Below are 17,270 nucleotides of genomic sequence, written 5' to 3' on the forward strand. Positions count from 1 at the left end.
TGCAATGGGAGTGGGGGGAAGAGGTTTGAACCCAGCTCTCTGCTGGTTCCAAGCCAAGTCCTATTCCTATCAGGTCACAAATATTGCAAAGTGGTCATGGAAGGTGTACACAAAAAGGTCATTAATTCTGAATATAAACGATTAGTGTTGCTGATAATAGCAGTCACTGAAGCATTTGGGTAGTGGAAACCAGATTGATGGGGACTGAGGAAGGACAGGTGTATGGAAAGCAAAAGCCATAGAAAGATACGCAAACCCCAAGCATCAAGAAAACAGGCAGAGGTCCCCAAGGGAAAGAATTTCTAAAATAGAAGACAGACAGACAGAGAGGAAAAAGAGACAAAATGACACACAAAGAAAGAGAGAAACAAAGTGAGAGAGACACACAGACATAGACAGGAAGAGAGAGAGAGAGGGGAGGGGAGAGAGAAAGAGACAAAAAAGACAGAGAAAGAGGGAGAAAGAGAGAGAGACAGAGAGAAAGACAGAGAAGGGAATAAAAGAAAGGAGAGGGGGAGCAGAAGGTGGAAGAGAGAGACAGAGAGGAGACAGAGTGAGAGAGAAAGTGATACAGAGAGAGAGAAGAAAGTAAAAGAAAGGATAGGGAGACAAAGTGAGACAGAGAGGCTGGGAGAGAAAAACAGAAGATAGAGAGTAAGAAAGAGAAGAGAAGGAGAGTGAAAGAAAGAAAGAGGAGGATCTCTTCAACAGTGAGATACAGATGTGGATTATCATAGATGGAGTGGCTATCAATCAAAATGATTGTCAAATTCAGCATCTGGCCAGCTCTATGCAACGAGTCACCTCCTCAGACCAGAGGGAACCAAACAAGTAATGATGGAAAAGAAGGTTGTGAAGGTTCAAGAGACCCAATGGTTCACTCACTAAGGATATGGAAATTTCTTACACACACACACATACATATACACATGTATGAATATGTATACACATATGTGTGTATACATACATGTATGTGCATATACACACATACATTTTCTACCTTCCCTCAGGAAAAGAAGCAAGGCAAAGAGGATGAGGAAGCTGGTTTCAAAACCGGATGACCTGGGTTCAAGTTCTGCATCTGACACTTACTGGCTGTGTGACCCAGGAAAGTCATTGGACCTCTCAGCGCTCTAGTAAATTCTCTAAGCCTACATTGCAGAGAAGGCACTATGCTGCATTGATAGAGGCAGTTTCCTCACCCCAAAGTTTACTATACTAATGAAATCAGAGGTCTGATTCGTTTCCCCTTACATATTTTTGCACCAGAGTCAAATCAAGCTCATTGACTTGACCCATTGTTTGATTTAACTGGGTGAGTCACCTTGCAGTTTTGGTGATAGGTATTGCACAATCAGAGGCTGAAAAATATAGTAACTTAAAGAGGTTGGACACTTGATACAATTGGAACCATGGAATGCAGAATATCGATGTTGAAAGAGTCCTTAGAAGGCAGAAAAGAGAATCCAAAGCTGGAAGACCCTTAGAATGTAAACCAAAGAATGTCAGAACAGTAAGGACTTTGGAACACTGAATATAAAACATCAGTACTATGAGAGATCTCAAATTAACATACAAAGTATTCACAGATGGAGAAGCCCATATGGCACAGAATTCCAGATATCAAAAAGTCTTGAAAGATTAACTCTTTCCTCTTACAGAGGGCAAACTAAAGCCTTCAGAGGTTAAATGACTTGCCCAAGGTCACAAAGTAAGTCAGCGTCCAAGACGCAGAGTGAAACCAAGGTCTGCTTCCTTCCCAACCAACATTCTTTCAGCTACACCACGATGCAAGAAGTCAGTTCATGCGGTATGGCAGATAAGAATAACATTAGGGTTCAGAGACATAGAAAAGTCAACAAAGAACAAGGGACTTTTCATAATATTTGGGAAAAGAAACAACAGGGAGAATGATTAGACAAGAAGAAAACTGGAGGGACATTTTTCTCCAAAGCCTTCCCCCAACTCAATACACTAACCAAATAGGCTTATGAAATAACACAATTCTGCCCAATAATATTTTCACAAGGATAAATTTGACCCATCAATAAATTTATGTGACATTCCTATATCACTTGGATGGAAGAATGGGAGTGGAGAAAAAGAAGTTCATTGTATAAGAATTTTCCAAGACATTCTCCTTTAACCCTCCCCACTACTCTGCCCCACCCCAGGAGCCTGATAGAGATCTATCAGAAGGGCCAAAAACAATTTTCTTGGGGAAGTAATCATGACTTGATTCTGTTTCATTTCCTTGAACAAAGATTCAAGATTTTGGACAACAGAGTGGCATTGTTTGCCCACTGAGAGTCAGGATAAGGAGAAAAAAAGAAGAGATCTGGAAACTATGAATTGCCTAGAAAGGTCAGAGATGGTTAAATGGAAGACCCTTAGAACGTAAACCAAATAATGTCAGAACAGTAAGGACTTTGGACTTGGCATTTCCTGAGTCAGTCCAAAGGGTCTCACCATCATTCCTTTCTTCTCCAGCACCGTACAATGGGCCATACACTCATAGATTCAAGTTGTTAGAAAAGGAAGTGGGCTTAGATATCATCTACCCCAACCCACTCTATACAGATGAGAAATTAATACAGTCAAATGCGAAATGATTTGGTCATACAAAGCCCAAAACATTGGACTTGAGTCCATATCCAGGATTCTTTCAACTCTAAGAGGATGCATCCCCTACCTATACTTCAGGGCCTAGGGACCACCTCCAAAATGCCTAGAAACATCCATCAGGATCCAGGATAGAAATTTCTCTTGGCAGGGAGAGAAAAGGTGGTCTCAATTCTTTGTTGCACCCATACCCTCTCTTCTATACAGCAAGGGTCTGTACATACGTAGCACTACACATCCAAGAACATTTCTTAGCTAACTTCAGGTAAGCCCTATGCAAAGGTCACCATTTGAGTGGCAGCTCTCATGAGGAGCCCTCACAATTCTAAAAGCAAGCTTGGAGGGTTCTTCAGGAAGCAGGGCTGGGCTGGGCCAAGCCAGCTGTCACCAGGAAGAACTCACACTCATCTAAATAAACAATGGGTAAGTATAAATCAGCTGGGTTTGTGGAGACCAGCAAAGCACTCTCAGCCCAGAACAGGTAAGCAACAGATGGGGAAACAGATGGGCCCTAGGATGAGATCTGAGCCCAGGACCTAAGGGACAAGACACGGCAATGGGAATGAGGATGGTATTTCTCCATTCAGATCTAGAGACATCAGAGCTTTCAAAGACCAGGAGAGAGACAGAGACAGACACAGAGACAGAGACAGAGACATAAATGACAAGCTAAGATCTAGGAAGGGTGAGGAGGTTTGAGAAGCATGGAACAGAATAGGAGAAAGGAATATGAGTTCCTTGAGATTCTGGGTTTAGAGTGAAAAAATCCCTGAGTTCAAATACTGCCTTAATCAGTTACTAGCTATGACTCTGGGCAAGTCATGTAACCTCCCAGACCCAGTTTCCTCATCGGTAAAATGAGCAGGTTAGACTTTATGACCTCTAAGGTCCCTTTCCAACTCTAAATCTACCAATAGTATATTAGTGTGTTTCATAGCATACACCAATAGTGTGTCTAGCTCAAATGTTTCCTTTAGGAATTTGAATGCATAGGCATTTAGAACATAAAAGTTTATTACTATATTGATTTATTTTCTTTGGTTATTTTTATAATACAGCCTCCAAGTTTATCCCTTTTTATTTTTTCAATGTTTGTTTTTGCTTTGTCTAATCATATGATTGCTACTCTTGCTTTTTAGGATTCACTTATCCAATCTTTTTTCATTTTATTGAATTAATTATTCCATTCACATTTAAATTTATGAGACTTAGGTTTCTATTTTCCTATTTCTAATATTGGTATTTTTTAGTAATAATTTTTCCCCCTTCTGTTATAAATACTATGCTATGTTCCATCAATTCCTTTGCCTTAATCATTTTTTTTAAAGAAAAAGAAATTTATGCTTCAATTTGCACTCAGTTCATCAGTTCTCTCGGGAAATGGATTACAGGTGCAGGATGAGGCATACATTTTCAGATACAGCCAACATGTTGATGTGTTTTGTTGGACTCTACCTATTACAAGAGAGAGCTTGGGATTCAGTGTTATGGAGGGGGTCATAATAGCAGAGGAGACAGTAGTTAGGAACAGAAAGGCAGGAAAAAAAGAGCATTGATAAAATACTTTTAAATAAATAGAAAAAAGAGTGGTAATGAACAGAGCAATTTTATTACTACCTTGTTAAATTTTATAATCCTTCTAAGAATAACTATATGAAAAAGACATATTTGGATTCAAGATTGGACATATATTTTTGTTCTTTGTATATGAAAATGTTTGTACTTGTTGACAGTGATTAAGTTCATAAGAAAAAATTGAAAATTTAGAATGTAAATAAACAAATCATATGGTTGAATGGTTTTTTAATGCCACTGTATCTTCTTTCCAGACCATGCAATCTTTCCTGGTCCTTGTCCTCTTAGGAGGAATAGTCTGTAGTCTCCATGGTAAGAATTGATCCCTCCCTGCATTTATTCAGGCTCCTCTCCACTCCTGGGACAGACTTACCCCATGTGCATCTCTCCACCTGCTGAAAACCTCTTCCTCTTTCCATGTGTCTCTATATTTGTCACACACGTCATTTTTTACAGCACACACATCATTTCTTACGGCATTCCCATACATTCAAATACTACAATTTGGTTAGTCATTCCCCAGTTGATGGGCATCTACTTTGTTTCCAATTTTTAGCTATCATAAAAAAGTGTTGCTATAAATATTATTGGAATATATGGGGACATTTTTCTTATCCGTGGTTTTCTTGGGTTATAAACCCAAAAATGGAATCTCTGGTTTAAAGAGTATAGACATTTTAGTCACCTTATTTCCATAATTCCAAATTACTTTCCAAAGTAGTTGCACCATTTCATAGCTCCACCAATACTATATTAGTGTGTTTCATAGCATACACCAATAGTGTGTCTAGCTCAAATGTTTCCTTTAGGAATTTGAATGCATAGGCATTTAGAACATAAAAGTTTATTATTGTATTGATTTATTTTCTTTGGTTGTTTTTATAATACAGCCTCCAAGTTTATCCCTTTTTATTTTTTCAATGTTTGTTTTTGCTTTGTCTGATCATATGAATGCTACTCTTGCTTTTTAGGATTCACTTATCCAATCTTTTTTCATTTTATTGAATTAATTATTCCATTCACATTTAAATTTATGAGACTTAGGTTTCTATTTTCCTATTTCTAATATTGGTATTTTTTAGTAATAATTTTTCCCCCTTCTGTTATAAATACTATGCTATGTTCCATCAATTCCTTTGCTTTAATAATTTTTTTTTAAAGAAAAAGAAATTTATGCTTCAATTTGCACTCAGTTCATCAGTTCTCTCTGGAAATGGATAGCAGTTTTTAATCATGAGGTATCTGGAAATGATTTTGCATCATTGTACTGATCTGAGTAGCCAAATCTTTCCGAGCTGATAATCACTGCGTTTACACAATGATCTCCTGATTCTTCTCACTTCATGTGGAATCACTTCATATACGTCTAATCATGTTTGGTTTTTTTTTTCCTGAAACCACCCACTTTTTATTTCTCATAGCACAATAGTACTCTATCACAGTCATATGTCACAACTCATTCAGCCATTCCTCAATTGAGAAGCTTCCCCTCAATTTCCAATTCTTTGCCACCAGAAATATTTTGGTACAGATAGGTCTTTTTCCTTTTCTTTGATGTCTTTAGGGTATACACCTAGTACTGGTATTGCTCAGTCAAAAGTCAAAACTCTAAATGTGCACAATTTTATAGACCTTTGGGCATATGGTTCTTTAGGTCAAATTGTTCTCCAGAATGGTTAGATCAGTGCATAAGCCCACCAACAATTTATTAGGGTACTTATATTTTCTCATCCCATCCAATATTTGTCATTTCTGATAGGTATGAGGAGGTACCTCAGATACATTCTGATTTGCATTTCTCTAATCAATAGTGATCTAGACCAGCTTTTCATATAACTATTGAAGATTTTGATTTCTATTTCTGAAAATTACTTGTTCATTCTCACTTCTGGTGAGTATAGAATAGTTTTGTGTTATTTAAATATCCTTTGTATTTAAAAGTCTTTCTCCAGATCACTTGCAGAACTTGTTTCTTAACTGAATTGTGAATTGTAACCACTCTGGGTCTAGAAGCTTGCTGTCTAAAGGATTTTTTCTAAAGTTTAAGAATTTTTTCTATTGGCATTTCATTTTCTATGTTCAGCTGTTCTCACAAGTCCCCTTCATTATTTCTATATTATAGCATTGAAGTTTCTTAGTTCTCCCTTGTGTTTTCTGGGAAATATATGATCCTTAGGTTGTTTCAATGTATCTTTGTCTTTGAAATAAGTATCTATTGCTCGCATAGTGTGCATATTTGCTTTTAACGTTACTGCTTTTTACTTCTCTTCTTCTAAATTGTCCTTCACTTCTGTATATTTATATTCCCAATGTATTGTTCTCTCTGTTATCTCTCTGCTGAGATTTCCCATTACAGATCCCAGTTTTTCTCTTCTCATTATTTTTGCTATGCAAGCCATAAATTCTGCCCTCAGAATTCCTATTTCCCTTTTTCACCAAGGAGGTACATGTTGTGGATCCCCATTCTCGTCACGTTTCTCAAGGTCCTCTGTATCATCAAGAGTTGGATTATTTCCTTTTTCTTTGCAGTACTTTCTCATAGATGCCCAATCTCAGTTACCAAATCTGGAGACCACATTTCCTCTGGTTGTTAATGTTTTCCTTATTGATTTAAGTGATGTTCAAGGTCTCGGACTTTTCTTCTTTCTAAGATCTTTGACAATTTCATTTCTTTTTTCTCATTTTTCCCCTATTCACTTTCTGACACTCTCCCTTTTGATCATGGTTTTGTTGGGGATCTCTTCCCATGCTGGACAAATCACAGTTCACCAGGCTAGGTGTCTGGCCCACATGACTTTTGGGTGGTCAGAACTTGCCTCAGCTAGATGATATGTTCTTTTCCCCTAATTTAGTAGAGTGATCCACAGCCCCCCGCATGGTGCACTATTTCACTCCCTCTCCCTTAAGTTTTCTATGCTGGCACTTGAAGTTAAAAGAGCGGATTTCTTGGTGCTAAACGCTCTAGCACTGACAACCATGGAATCAAGTTCAGAGCTTTTCAGTGCTGGTCCTACAAGGTTGTACCCTTCACACACATCCACCCCAGACTCCCCACATGGTTTTGTTCCTGAAAGATGCCACTGCATTGGATGCCCATTTTAGTCCAAAAGAACTACTTCAACCTGGAGGTAGGGTCTACCCAGCATCAGGAAGAGGGAGGGAGTATGGAATGCGGGATTGAGTTTTGTTGCAACACTCTCCTTGGGTCTACTAGTGCAGCCTCACTGCTGGTAGCATGAGGGATGGGGAAAGACATACTGAGTGAGCTCAAGCTTGGTGAGCACCAGTTCATAGGTGTGGGGGAAGGGGTTACCATCTTTTGGACTCTGGGCGTGCTTGACCAGAGAGACAGATGAAGGTGCTTTATGTTCATTTGCATGACTTCTGCTTTGGAAAGGTTTGAGAGTGCCCAAAAATGTCTAGTCCTCTATCCTGTTGCTTGTGTGACCCCAACTATTAATATTATTGTGGTTATTATCATTACTATTATCTAGAATCCCTTCTAGCTCTAAATCAAAGATCCTGTGATATGATAGATGTGGAATATGAACATCTTGACTCCTTTGGAGTTGCATCAAATAATTTTCTTCACAGGAACAGCTTGCAGTTCCAGAGCTGTGAGATGTCTGAACCACTTGTGTTCCCTATAGAGATCCCTCAGACCATCCTCATGGAGAGGAAATACCTTGTAACCACCATTCCTACTATGTCTTTAAACCTTGACCAAAGTATTGAGACTTTAGAGTTTGAGTCTTTAGGAGAGAGCCCAGAGGGGATGCTACCTCTCTATTACTTCATTATCTTTGTGCATTCCATACAAGTCATTCCTCATCACTGCCCCACAGAATCTTTATCTTCTTTGAGGCTCTATTCAGTGACACTGCCTTCAGGACATTTTTCTTGATTCCCTCATTTCTTAGGGCTCTCTCCCACTTTGTTACCTCCTATTGACTTCTTGGTGGACATGCTATACATCCCATTGTCCTGGCCTCACTCCCACGCCCAGGACAATTTAAGTTTCTTGAGGATAGGGACTGTTATCTTGCCTACATCCCCAGTGCCTTGAAGTGTCCTACACATAGTAGGTACTTCAGAAATTGAACTGAAGGGGATTTAATTCTCACAGTAAGCCTATAGGATTAGCCCTATTTTTTGAGTCAGAAAAATGACACTCAGAGAAGCTTAGGGATTCTCCCCAGACCCACCCCAATGAGTTATAATAGTAACTAACCATTTGGAGATCTCCTAGATCTCCAAACTCTTAATCCTCCTCCACATGTCACACCTCATAGCAATATTTCTCTTCCTTCCTCTTCTAGGTGCACTTTCAGAGGAGCTCTCTGGCACTGGTACCCTTTTCTCCATTAGTGGGCAGTATTTTGGAGACACTGTGCGGGCCATAAAATTTTTCTTTGGACCACTGGGCTTCTTAAGAGGGTAAGGAATTCCCAGGCCTCTTCCATCTGATCCAGCTTGCCTTGAAACCATGAGTCTGGTTTTTCACTGCAAAGTCCCTCTGCTCCAGCCTCCACTCTTTATCCATCATCCACCTTAGCCTTCCCACAACAACAGTGATCTCTGTAAACAGACTTTGTAAGGGCAATGAGCACTGGACAGACAGTCAGGAGACCAGAGCTCTAGCCTAGAAGTCCCAAAGGTCCCACTCATTTCCTGTGTAAGCCTGGAGAAGTCATGACTTCTCTAAGCTTTGGTTTCCTCATCATTCTAATGATGGCATTGTATTAGGTGATTTCCAACATTCCTTCTAACTCTGGTATCATAGGATATTGCAGATAGAAAACTGGAAATATTGGAAGATGGAAAGATTGGAAGATGCACATTGGAAATATTTTGTGTTCTAAGGTCCCTCTCAACTTCAACATTTTAGGTTCTAAGGTCTCTTCCAGTTCTGAGATTCTATGACTCCAAATTATTAATTGCACAAGATTCTATGCTCAGTTTTGCACATCAACAGATCCTCTGTTTTCTGAGGACTTATAATCAACATACGTCTACTCACATAGGACATAAACTGCGGAACTAAACTAGGGGTCATACATAGGCAACAAATGAGAGAGTTTTGAACATTGGGGTTGCCTGGGTAGGAGAGCACATGCATAGGGAAGGATAGAATTGAGGCCCATCACCCTCTCCATTTTCCAGGTTGTCTGCTCCCATCCCAGGACTACAGTAACCCCAACTTTAGAGAAGCTCAACTTAGTGTCTGAAACCAGAGCTCCTTCAACTGACTTTGGCCAGGTAGTTAGGCAGACTCATCACTCATACAAAGATAACCACTGTTCCTTACCCTTTTTGTAAGGATGAGTCTCAGTTTCCCTGTTTTTCCATTTCCTGCCCTCTTTAGTCCCAAGCCATGAGAGAGTAAAAGAATGAAAGAATGAATGATCAAAAAATGTCATCACTGACAGGAGCTTTGAAATCATTGAGTCTAGCCCCTTCATTTTGCAGATCATAGGATCTAGAGCTGGCAAGGACCTCAGAGACCATCTGGTCCAACTCATTTTACAAATAAGGAAACTGAGAAGTTTCCAGAAGCCCAGAAAGAAGCACAAGAAATTTAAGACAATAGTTCAAATACAGTTAGTAATGTGAAGGCCCAAGATTCAAACCCAAGTGCTTTGACTCTAGATCAATTTCTCTTTCCTCTATACCATCGGGTCTCATTGCCTCAGAAGGGGTAGGACTTAGCAAGAGACAGATGATGTGGCAAGAAGGAATAATGGGATGTCCCTCCAGAAAATCACTTCTATAGTAATCTGTGAGGTGAATAGTGTATGTATTATCATCCACATTTCACAGATGAGAGAAGTGGAATTCAAAGAGGGTATCAGAGCCTGGGTGTTTCCACTCCAAGTTCATGCTCTTTCTACTACCCTGGCATGTTGAGTATAGACTGAGAAGCTCTGTTTTTGAAACTGGAGATAAGATGTATTGAGCAAGAAGCACGTGCTCAACCTGAAATTCAGACTTCTTCTGTGTCCCCCACTAAAGCCTCTATTATCCATTACTAACCCTTGTGTTTCCTTTTCCTTGTTTGTTTTTTAGTTGGGGGGGGGGAAGTGTGGTTAAGTGACTTGCCCAGGGTCACACAGACCCTGATGTAAATGCCTGATGCCAAATTTGAACTCAGATCCTCCTGACTGTAGCGCTGGTGCTCTATCCACTGTGTCACCTAGCTGCCCCATCCATTACTAACTCTTAATAATCATGTTAGTGATAGAGGATACCTCCTAAACACACACTGCAGGGATTACCAAACACAAGGACCTTGGCAGTTTTAAGGGACAGGGCATAGAGAGGTCTCACTTCTCATGGCAACTGAGCTGAAAAAATGATTGTGGATTACTGATGAAGAAAAGAAGGAGGCACATGGAAGACTTAGAGAAATGTGGAAAGACTGTTGCAGGGTGAAATAAGCAACAATTCACATGATGATCCTAATAATAAAGTGAGAGACAACTTTGAAAGACCTGAGAACTCTGAGCAAAGCAGGCACCAAACGTGACTTCAAAAGAAGTGGATGAAAACACATGAGGTGACAAACTAGTGGTATAAGGTCAGACGTACATTCTCATTCCTGACCGCTGTGCAGAATGATTTTGCCTGATTATACATATTCATTAAATTGGGTGCAGGGAGAAGACAATGAAGTGTTAATGTGTAGGGAAAGATATAAGGGGGAAAAAGGGTAGTGGTTTCATGTCACTGGCTTCAGATTCCTCATATGTAGAATATAAGGGCAGGAAGAGCTCCTAAAATATATAAGAAAGAATAAGACAAGTGAGAACTGTGATAGACCTTAAAGATAATAATATTCAACCACCACACTTTGTAGATGGGAAACAGGTTCATTTAAGAAACTTGCCTTGATGTTGAACTGGAGACAGGGAAATTAGAATTCACATTTATTTAGCGCTTTTACGTTTGTAAAGTGTTTTCCTCACAATAATTCCGTGAGGCAGGCAGTGCAAATATTACCATCCCTAATTTTACAGATAAGGAAACTGAGACCTAAAGGAGTAAAGTCACTTGCCCAACATCATCCAGATAATAAGGGTCAGAACTAGGATTTGAACCTTGGTCTCTTTGCTCCAAGTTCAGAATTCTGTCCACCACAGTGTCTTGCAGATAGTAATTTGCAATGGGGGCTCTAGAATCACCTTTCCTGGAGATGACCCAGGACAGAAACTACAAACAATCCCCAAATTCTCTCCTGTAATTTACGATCCAGTTTGGGGAAATGTGTCCTTATCTAGAGAAAATGTTTGGGGGAGATAACTCTGAAGTTCAAAGGAATTTTAAAATTTTCTTTTCTTGCAGCATACAGGCAAAAATCGGTGATGAATGGAGTCCCAGATACGGAGTCTCAGGGGGCAGTGAGTCAAGTCTCATTCTCTATGATGGAGAAAGCATAATAAGAGTGTCAGGCCAGGGTAAGGTCTGCATCCGTTTCATAGAGATGGAAACCAACACTGGGAGAATTTTCAGAGCGGGGAAGACTATCGGCAACTATTTTGACAAGTACCCACCTTATGAGGATATGGAGCTCAGTGGCATCAGGGGTTTATATGGAATTACATGTATCAAAAAACTGGAATTTGATTGGTCATACAATCCTGAAATGTTTACCGCAACTGAAATACCTTCAACAACTTAAACACCTGTTTTAGATCCTACTACATCAGCCCCCTGCTGAAGACTCCTCAGCTGGGCCTACTGAAAACACCTAAGTGCCTCCCAAGACACCTCAGCTGAGTCCCTATTGAAGACACCTCAACTTAACAATGCCATTGCTTTGCATCCTACAACTACTGAACACTATATTAAGCCCTTTATCCCTACTAGGAAAAGATTAGAACCTGTAGTTACCCTGAGATTTTCTTTTTAATCTATATATACCATGACCTGGATTACTCTTCCAGAGACCTGGACCCAATGGCTGGCCTAAGGACCCTGGGATCTGGGAGGGAAAAGCATACCCACCACCCAGGTGATGTGGCTCCCCCAGAAGCTGCTAGACTACAAGGGAAGGAGGAAACGAGTTAAGATTGTGATGGGGAGAGTACCCTCAGGAGATTTAGAAGTCTAATCAGCCAATAAAGCTTCTGCAAAAGCTGTGTCTTGGGTTGTAAAGTGTGGTTTTTTTGGGGAATGAATTTGGCAGTTATGGGGGCAGGATGTGGGAACAACAGAAGTTCTCACTTTGATATAGGAAACCCTCAAAACAGAAAAAAATAGTGATTGTCTGCTGTGGAAAGGGGGACTGAGTAAGATTAGGAAATAGTCATCTTTGATTGCTCCCTGTAGGACCAAAGGCCATGGAGGGTCTGTGCTCAAATCCAAGGAACATTTGGTACTTTCCACAAATCCATTTTCTGAACTTTGAGGTATTAGAGCACTGAGAATAGAGTAAGGAAATCTGGGTTCAAGTCCTGATTCTAATATTTACCAGAGCTATGGGGCCATGGTGGACTGCCTCTAACCACCCTACTCTACCCCTGACTCAGTTTCCTCATCTGTTAAGTGGGGGCAATAATTTTGCACTGAGCTACCTCAGAGGGTTGGAAGGAGAATGCTGTGTAAACTGTGAAATTCAAAGCAAACTGGAGCAATGACAGCAATTTGTGACCTTTTCCTTTAAATACATTATGAGCCCCCTTCTATAATAATAAGATTTATATAGTGACTACTATGAGCAAGCCACTGGGGCTAAGCACTTCACAAAGATTATCTCATCTGACCTTCACAACAAGCCTGGGAAATAGGTGCTACTGTTATCATCAAACAGAAGTTAAATGACTTGCCCAAGGTCACACCACTACTCCATGTCTGGGGTTCAATTTGAACTTACATCTTCCCATTTCCAACACCAGCACTGTGCCACCAGCTGCCTCCTGCTGTGGGCAAGATTCTGTGAGAGTTGGTGTGGGTAGAGGGTGTGTGGAGATGCTTGCTGTAGTGTTCTGAGAGTTCTGTGTGCCCACACCTGTCTCATTTTCCAGTTTCCTTCGATTAAAAATGAGCATCAGCCTGTCATATGATTAAAAAATTAACCTGTTCTGGGGGTGAAAAAATTTGATCATCCCATGTTGTTCTGACAACACATGAAAAACCTGTGCCCCTCCCCACTTTTAGCACTCTCTGGCTGGCATCTACCCCAACCTGAGCTGGCCCCAGGTACTTTGCCTGTCAGATCTATGGATAAAAAAAATTGGGGGGGCAGAGCCAAGATGGCAGAGTAAGAGCAAGACTCACCTAAGCATTCACACAAACTCTTTCAGATACCTCTAAAAAGAGAATCTGACCAAATTTTGGAGGTGCATAATTCAATAGGAGACAGACAGTGGCAGATTCAAAACTCAGGACAGACTGGAAGGTCCATGGGAAGTATCTGTTCTGTGGGGGTGAGCCCACAGCACACAGCACAGCACGTCCAGCACAGCAGAGCAGGAGGGACCCGGGAAACATGAGACAGCAGTAGGCAGAACCAGAGGAGTCGCAGCCCAGGATGAGAGACCAGCAGAGTGAGTAACAGCCACTGAGCACCAGATATCAGCACAGCAGCTCCTGAGACTTTCAGCCTGAGGATTAAATATCTGTAAGTCACCTACTTGATCTTCTGTTGAACTTCTGGGAGCCAGGATAGAGGAGTGATGAGTAAATGCTCTCTCCTCCCCACTTGATGACCTTGAAAGAATCATAAAATATTTCCCCAGAAAAATCCTGGATCAGCAAGAACAGCAGAAGGGGAAAATAGTCTCATAACACCTGAAGATAGGAAAATAGATAAGGGGGATTCCTCCTACTGTGGCAGAGGCAAACCAGAAGGAAAGGTGACCCAAGGTGGAGAAAACTCGCTCTAGGACCCAGGCAAGCCTCAGCACCAGGAGAGGATCCCCAGGAGGGGTGAAAATTCACACTAGGATCTAGGTGTGCCTCACTACTCCAGAGGAAACGGGAAGACAATAGGGCAGCTGTGATCACCATCCCCAGAGCTTGCATTTGCCTCAGTCCAGCTGAGGAGATCTCCCCTGACCAGACCACTCCTCCCCCACACTTAACAAGCTAACCCCAGGGCTGATCTGGGAATCATGAAACAAAAACCTGCTCTTAGCTTTTTCACACAAGTCAGCTCAGCACCAAGTCCTGCACATTCTAACTGAAAGAACCTGAAGCCACAACACACAATCACCATCATGAACAAGAAAAAGCAAAACAAGGGCAAAAAAACCATAGAATCTTTCTATGGGGACAAAGACCAAAACACAAATACCAAAGAGCTGAGCAGTGAGACTGTACTTCCATCTGAAACTTCAGAAGGGACTATGAACTGCTCGCAAGCACAAACAGTTCTCCTGGAAGAGCTGAAGAAGGAAATAGAAGGAAAACTGGCCAATGATTTTAAAAGTACAAAAAAAATTAGGACCAAACAAGAAATAGAGAGCATTACAAGACATAAAATGAATAATTTTAATTACATTAAATTAAAGTTAGACTGCATGAACAAAACCAATACAAGCAAAATTAGAAGGAAAGCAGAAAACTGGAGAGGGGGGAATTTTACAAGAATCTCTGATAAAGGCTTCCTTTCTCAAAGATATAAAGAACTGAGTCAAATTTATAAGGATGCAAATCATTCTTCAATTGATATAAGGTTAAAGAATATGAACAGGCAGCTTTCAGATGAAGAAATCAAGGTTGTCCATAGATATAGGAAAAAATACTGCAAATCACTATGGATTAGAGAAATGCAAATTAAAACAACCCTGAGGTATGATCACATACCTATCACATTGGAAAATATGACAGAAAAGGAATATTATAAATGTTGGAGGGAATGAGGGGTAAATAGGACACTAAGGCACTGTTGGTGAATTTGTGAATTGATCCACCCATTCTCAAGAGTAATTTGGGGGGCGGAGCCAAGATGGTGAAGTAGAAAGACGCACATATACATAGCTCCAAACTCACAAACCACAGAACGGCAGAGGGGACTAACCCAGGGCGAATTCTGCACCCAGAGACCACGGAATATTGGAGCGAGGGAGATTTCTGTTCTGGAGGGACCTGCAAACCTCTCTCAAAAGGTCCGTCACGCTGCAGACACGGTGCCCAGCCCAGACCTGAGGCAGCGACGGCGGCCCCGACTCCGAGAGACAAAGTTCTGAGAGGGATCTGGAGGCGGGATCTTCAGCAGCTGCACAGGCCCCCCACCAACAGGTGACTGACGGGGGTAGGTGAGAGAGTCTCTCTGGCGGGTTGAGAGGGGAGTGAGGTGCCCCCATAGCTCGGGCCCCCCCGGGAGGTGGGGGCTGAGAGGCAGCTGCGGACGGGGGCTCCCCAAACGGACGGGAGCCTGGACCCATTGTGGAAGGTCTGTGCATAAACCTCCTGAGGGAATTGAGCCAGAGAGGTGGCCCTGCCCCTGACCTCAGCACCTGAACTTAATTCTCACACTGAATAGCAGCCCTGCCCCCGCCAAAAATCCTAAGGCGGGAAGCAGCATTTGAATCTCAGTCCCCAAACGCTGGCTGGGAGGACCAGGAGGCGAGGTGGGTGTGAGGAGAACATTCAGAGGTCAGGCCACTGGTTGGAGAAAATGCCAAGAAAAGGGAAAAGAAATAAAACTATCGAAGGGTACTTTACCGGAGAAAAGACACTTCCTCCCTTCCTTTCTGATGGGGAGGAACAATGCTTGCCATCAGGCAAAGACACAGAAATCGAGGACTCTGTGTCCCAGCTCACCCAATGGGCTCGGGCCATGGAAGAGCTCAAGAGGAATTTTGAAAATCAAGTTAGAGAGATGGAGGAAAGACTGGGAAGGGAAATGAGAGGGATAAGGGAGAAGCATGAAAAACAGATCAGCTCCCTGCTAAAGGAGAACCAAAAAAATCTTGAAGAAATTGGCACCTTGAGAACTAGCCTAACTCAGCTGGCAAGGGAGGTGCAAGGGGCCAATGAGGAGAAGAATGCTTTCAAAAGCAGAATTAACCAAATGGAAAAGGAGATTCAAAAGCTTACTGAAGAAAATAGATCTCTCAAATCTGGAATGATACAGATGGAAGCTTTGGACTTTTCGAGAAAGACAGATATCTCAGAACATACTGCGCAGATTCGAAAAATGGAAGATAATGTGAAATATCTTATTGGAAAAACAACTGACCTGGAAAATAGAATCAGGAGAGACAATGTAAAAATTCTGGGCCTACCTGAAAACCATGATCAAAAGAAGAGCCTAGACATCATCTTCCATGAAATTATCAAGGAAAACTGCCCTGAGATTCTAGAACCAGAAGGCAAAATAAATATTCAAGGAATCCGCAGAACACCGCATGAAAGAGATCCAAAAAGAGAAACTCCTAGGAGCATTGTGGCCAAATTCCAGAATTCCCAGGTGAAGGAGAAAATATTGCAAGCAGCTAGAAAGAAACAATTCAAGTATTGTGGAAATACAATCAGGATAGTACAAGATCTGGCACCTTCTACATTGAGGGATAGAAGGGAATGGAATAGGATATTCCAGAAGTCAAAGGAACTAGGACTGAAGCCAAGAATCACCTACCCAGCAAAACTGAGTATAATACTTCAGGAGAAAAAATGGTCTTTCAATGAAATAGAAGACTTTCAAATTTTCCTGATGAAAAGACCAGAACTGGAAAGAAAATTTGACTTTCTAACACAAGAATGAAGAGAACCATAAAAAGGCGAACAGCAAAGAGAAATCATAAGGGACTTACTAAAGTTGAACTGTTTACATTCCTACATGGAAAGACAATATTTATAACTCTTGAAACATTTCAGTATCTGAGCACTGGGTGGGAGTACACACACACACACATGCACACACGCACACATACATAGAGACAGAGTGCACAGAGTGAATTGAAGAGGATGGGATCATATACTAAAAAAAAAAAATGAAATCAAGCAGTGAGAGAGAAATATTGGGAGGAGAAAGGGAGAAGTTATATGGGGCAAATTATCTCTCATAAAAGAGGCAAGCAAAAGACTTATTAGTAGTGGGATAAAGAGGGGAGGCAAGAGAAAAACAT

At 41.2% G+C, this 17,270-nt stretch overlaps 1 protein-coding gene across 1 annotated transcript; it reads left to right on the forward strand.

Moving 5' to 3' along the window:
• Positions 1–3,067: 3,067 nt before the first annotated feature.
• On the forward strand, positions 3,068–12,337 carry LOC140522763 (prostatic spermine-binding protein-like). The gene is made up of 4 exons (XM_072638046.1): positions 3,068–3,103; positions 4,452–4,509; positions 8,517–8,634; positions 11,539–12,337. Exons 2-4 carry the CDS (start codon positions 4,455–4,457, stop codon positions 11,873–11,875), a joined length of 510 nt encoding a protein of 169 aa, XP_072494147.1. The 5' UTR covers positions 3,068–3,103; positions 4,452–4,454; the 3' UTR covers positions 11,876–12,337.
• The last annotated feature ends 4,933 nt before the right edge of the window (positions 12,338–17,270 follow it).

The sequence above is a fragment of the Notamacropus eugenii genome, chromosome 1 (genome assembly GCF_028372415.1).
Source record: "Notamacropus eugenii isolate mMacEug1 chromosome 1, mMacEug1.pri_v2, whole genome shotgun sequence".
Lineage (NCBI taxonomy): Eukaryota > Metazoa > Chordata > Mammalia > Diprotodontia > Macropodidae > Notamacropus > Notamacropus eugenii.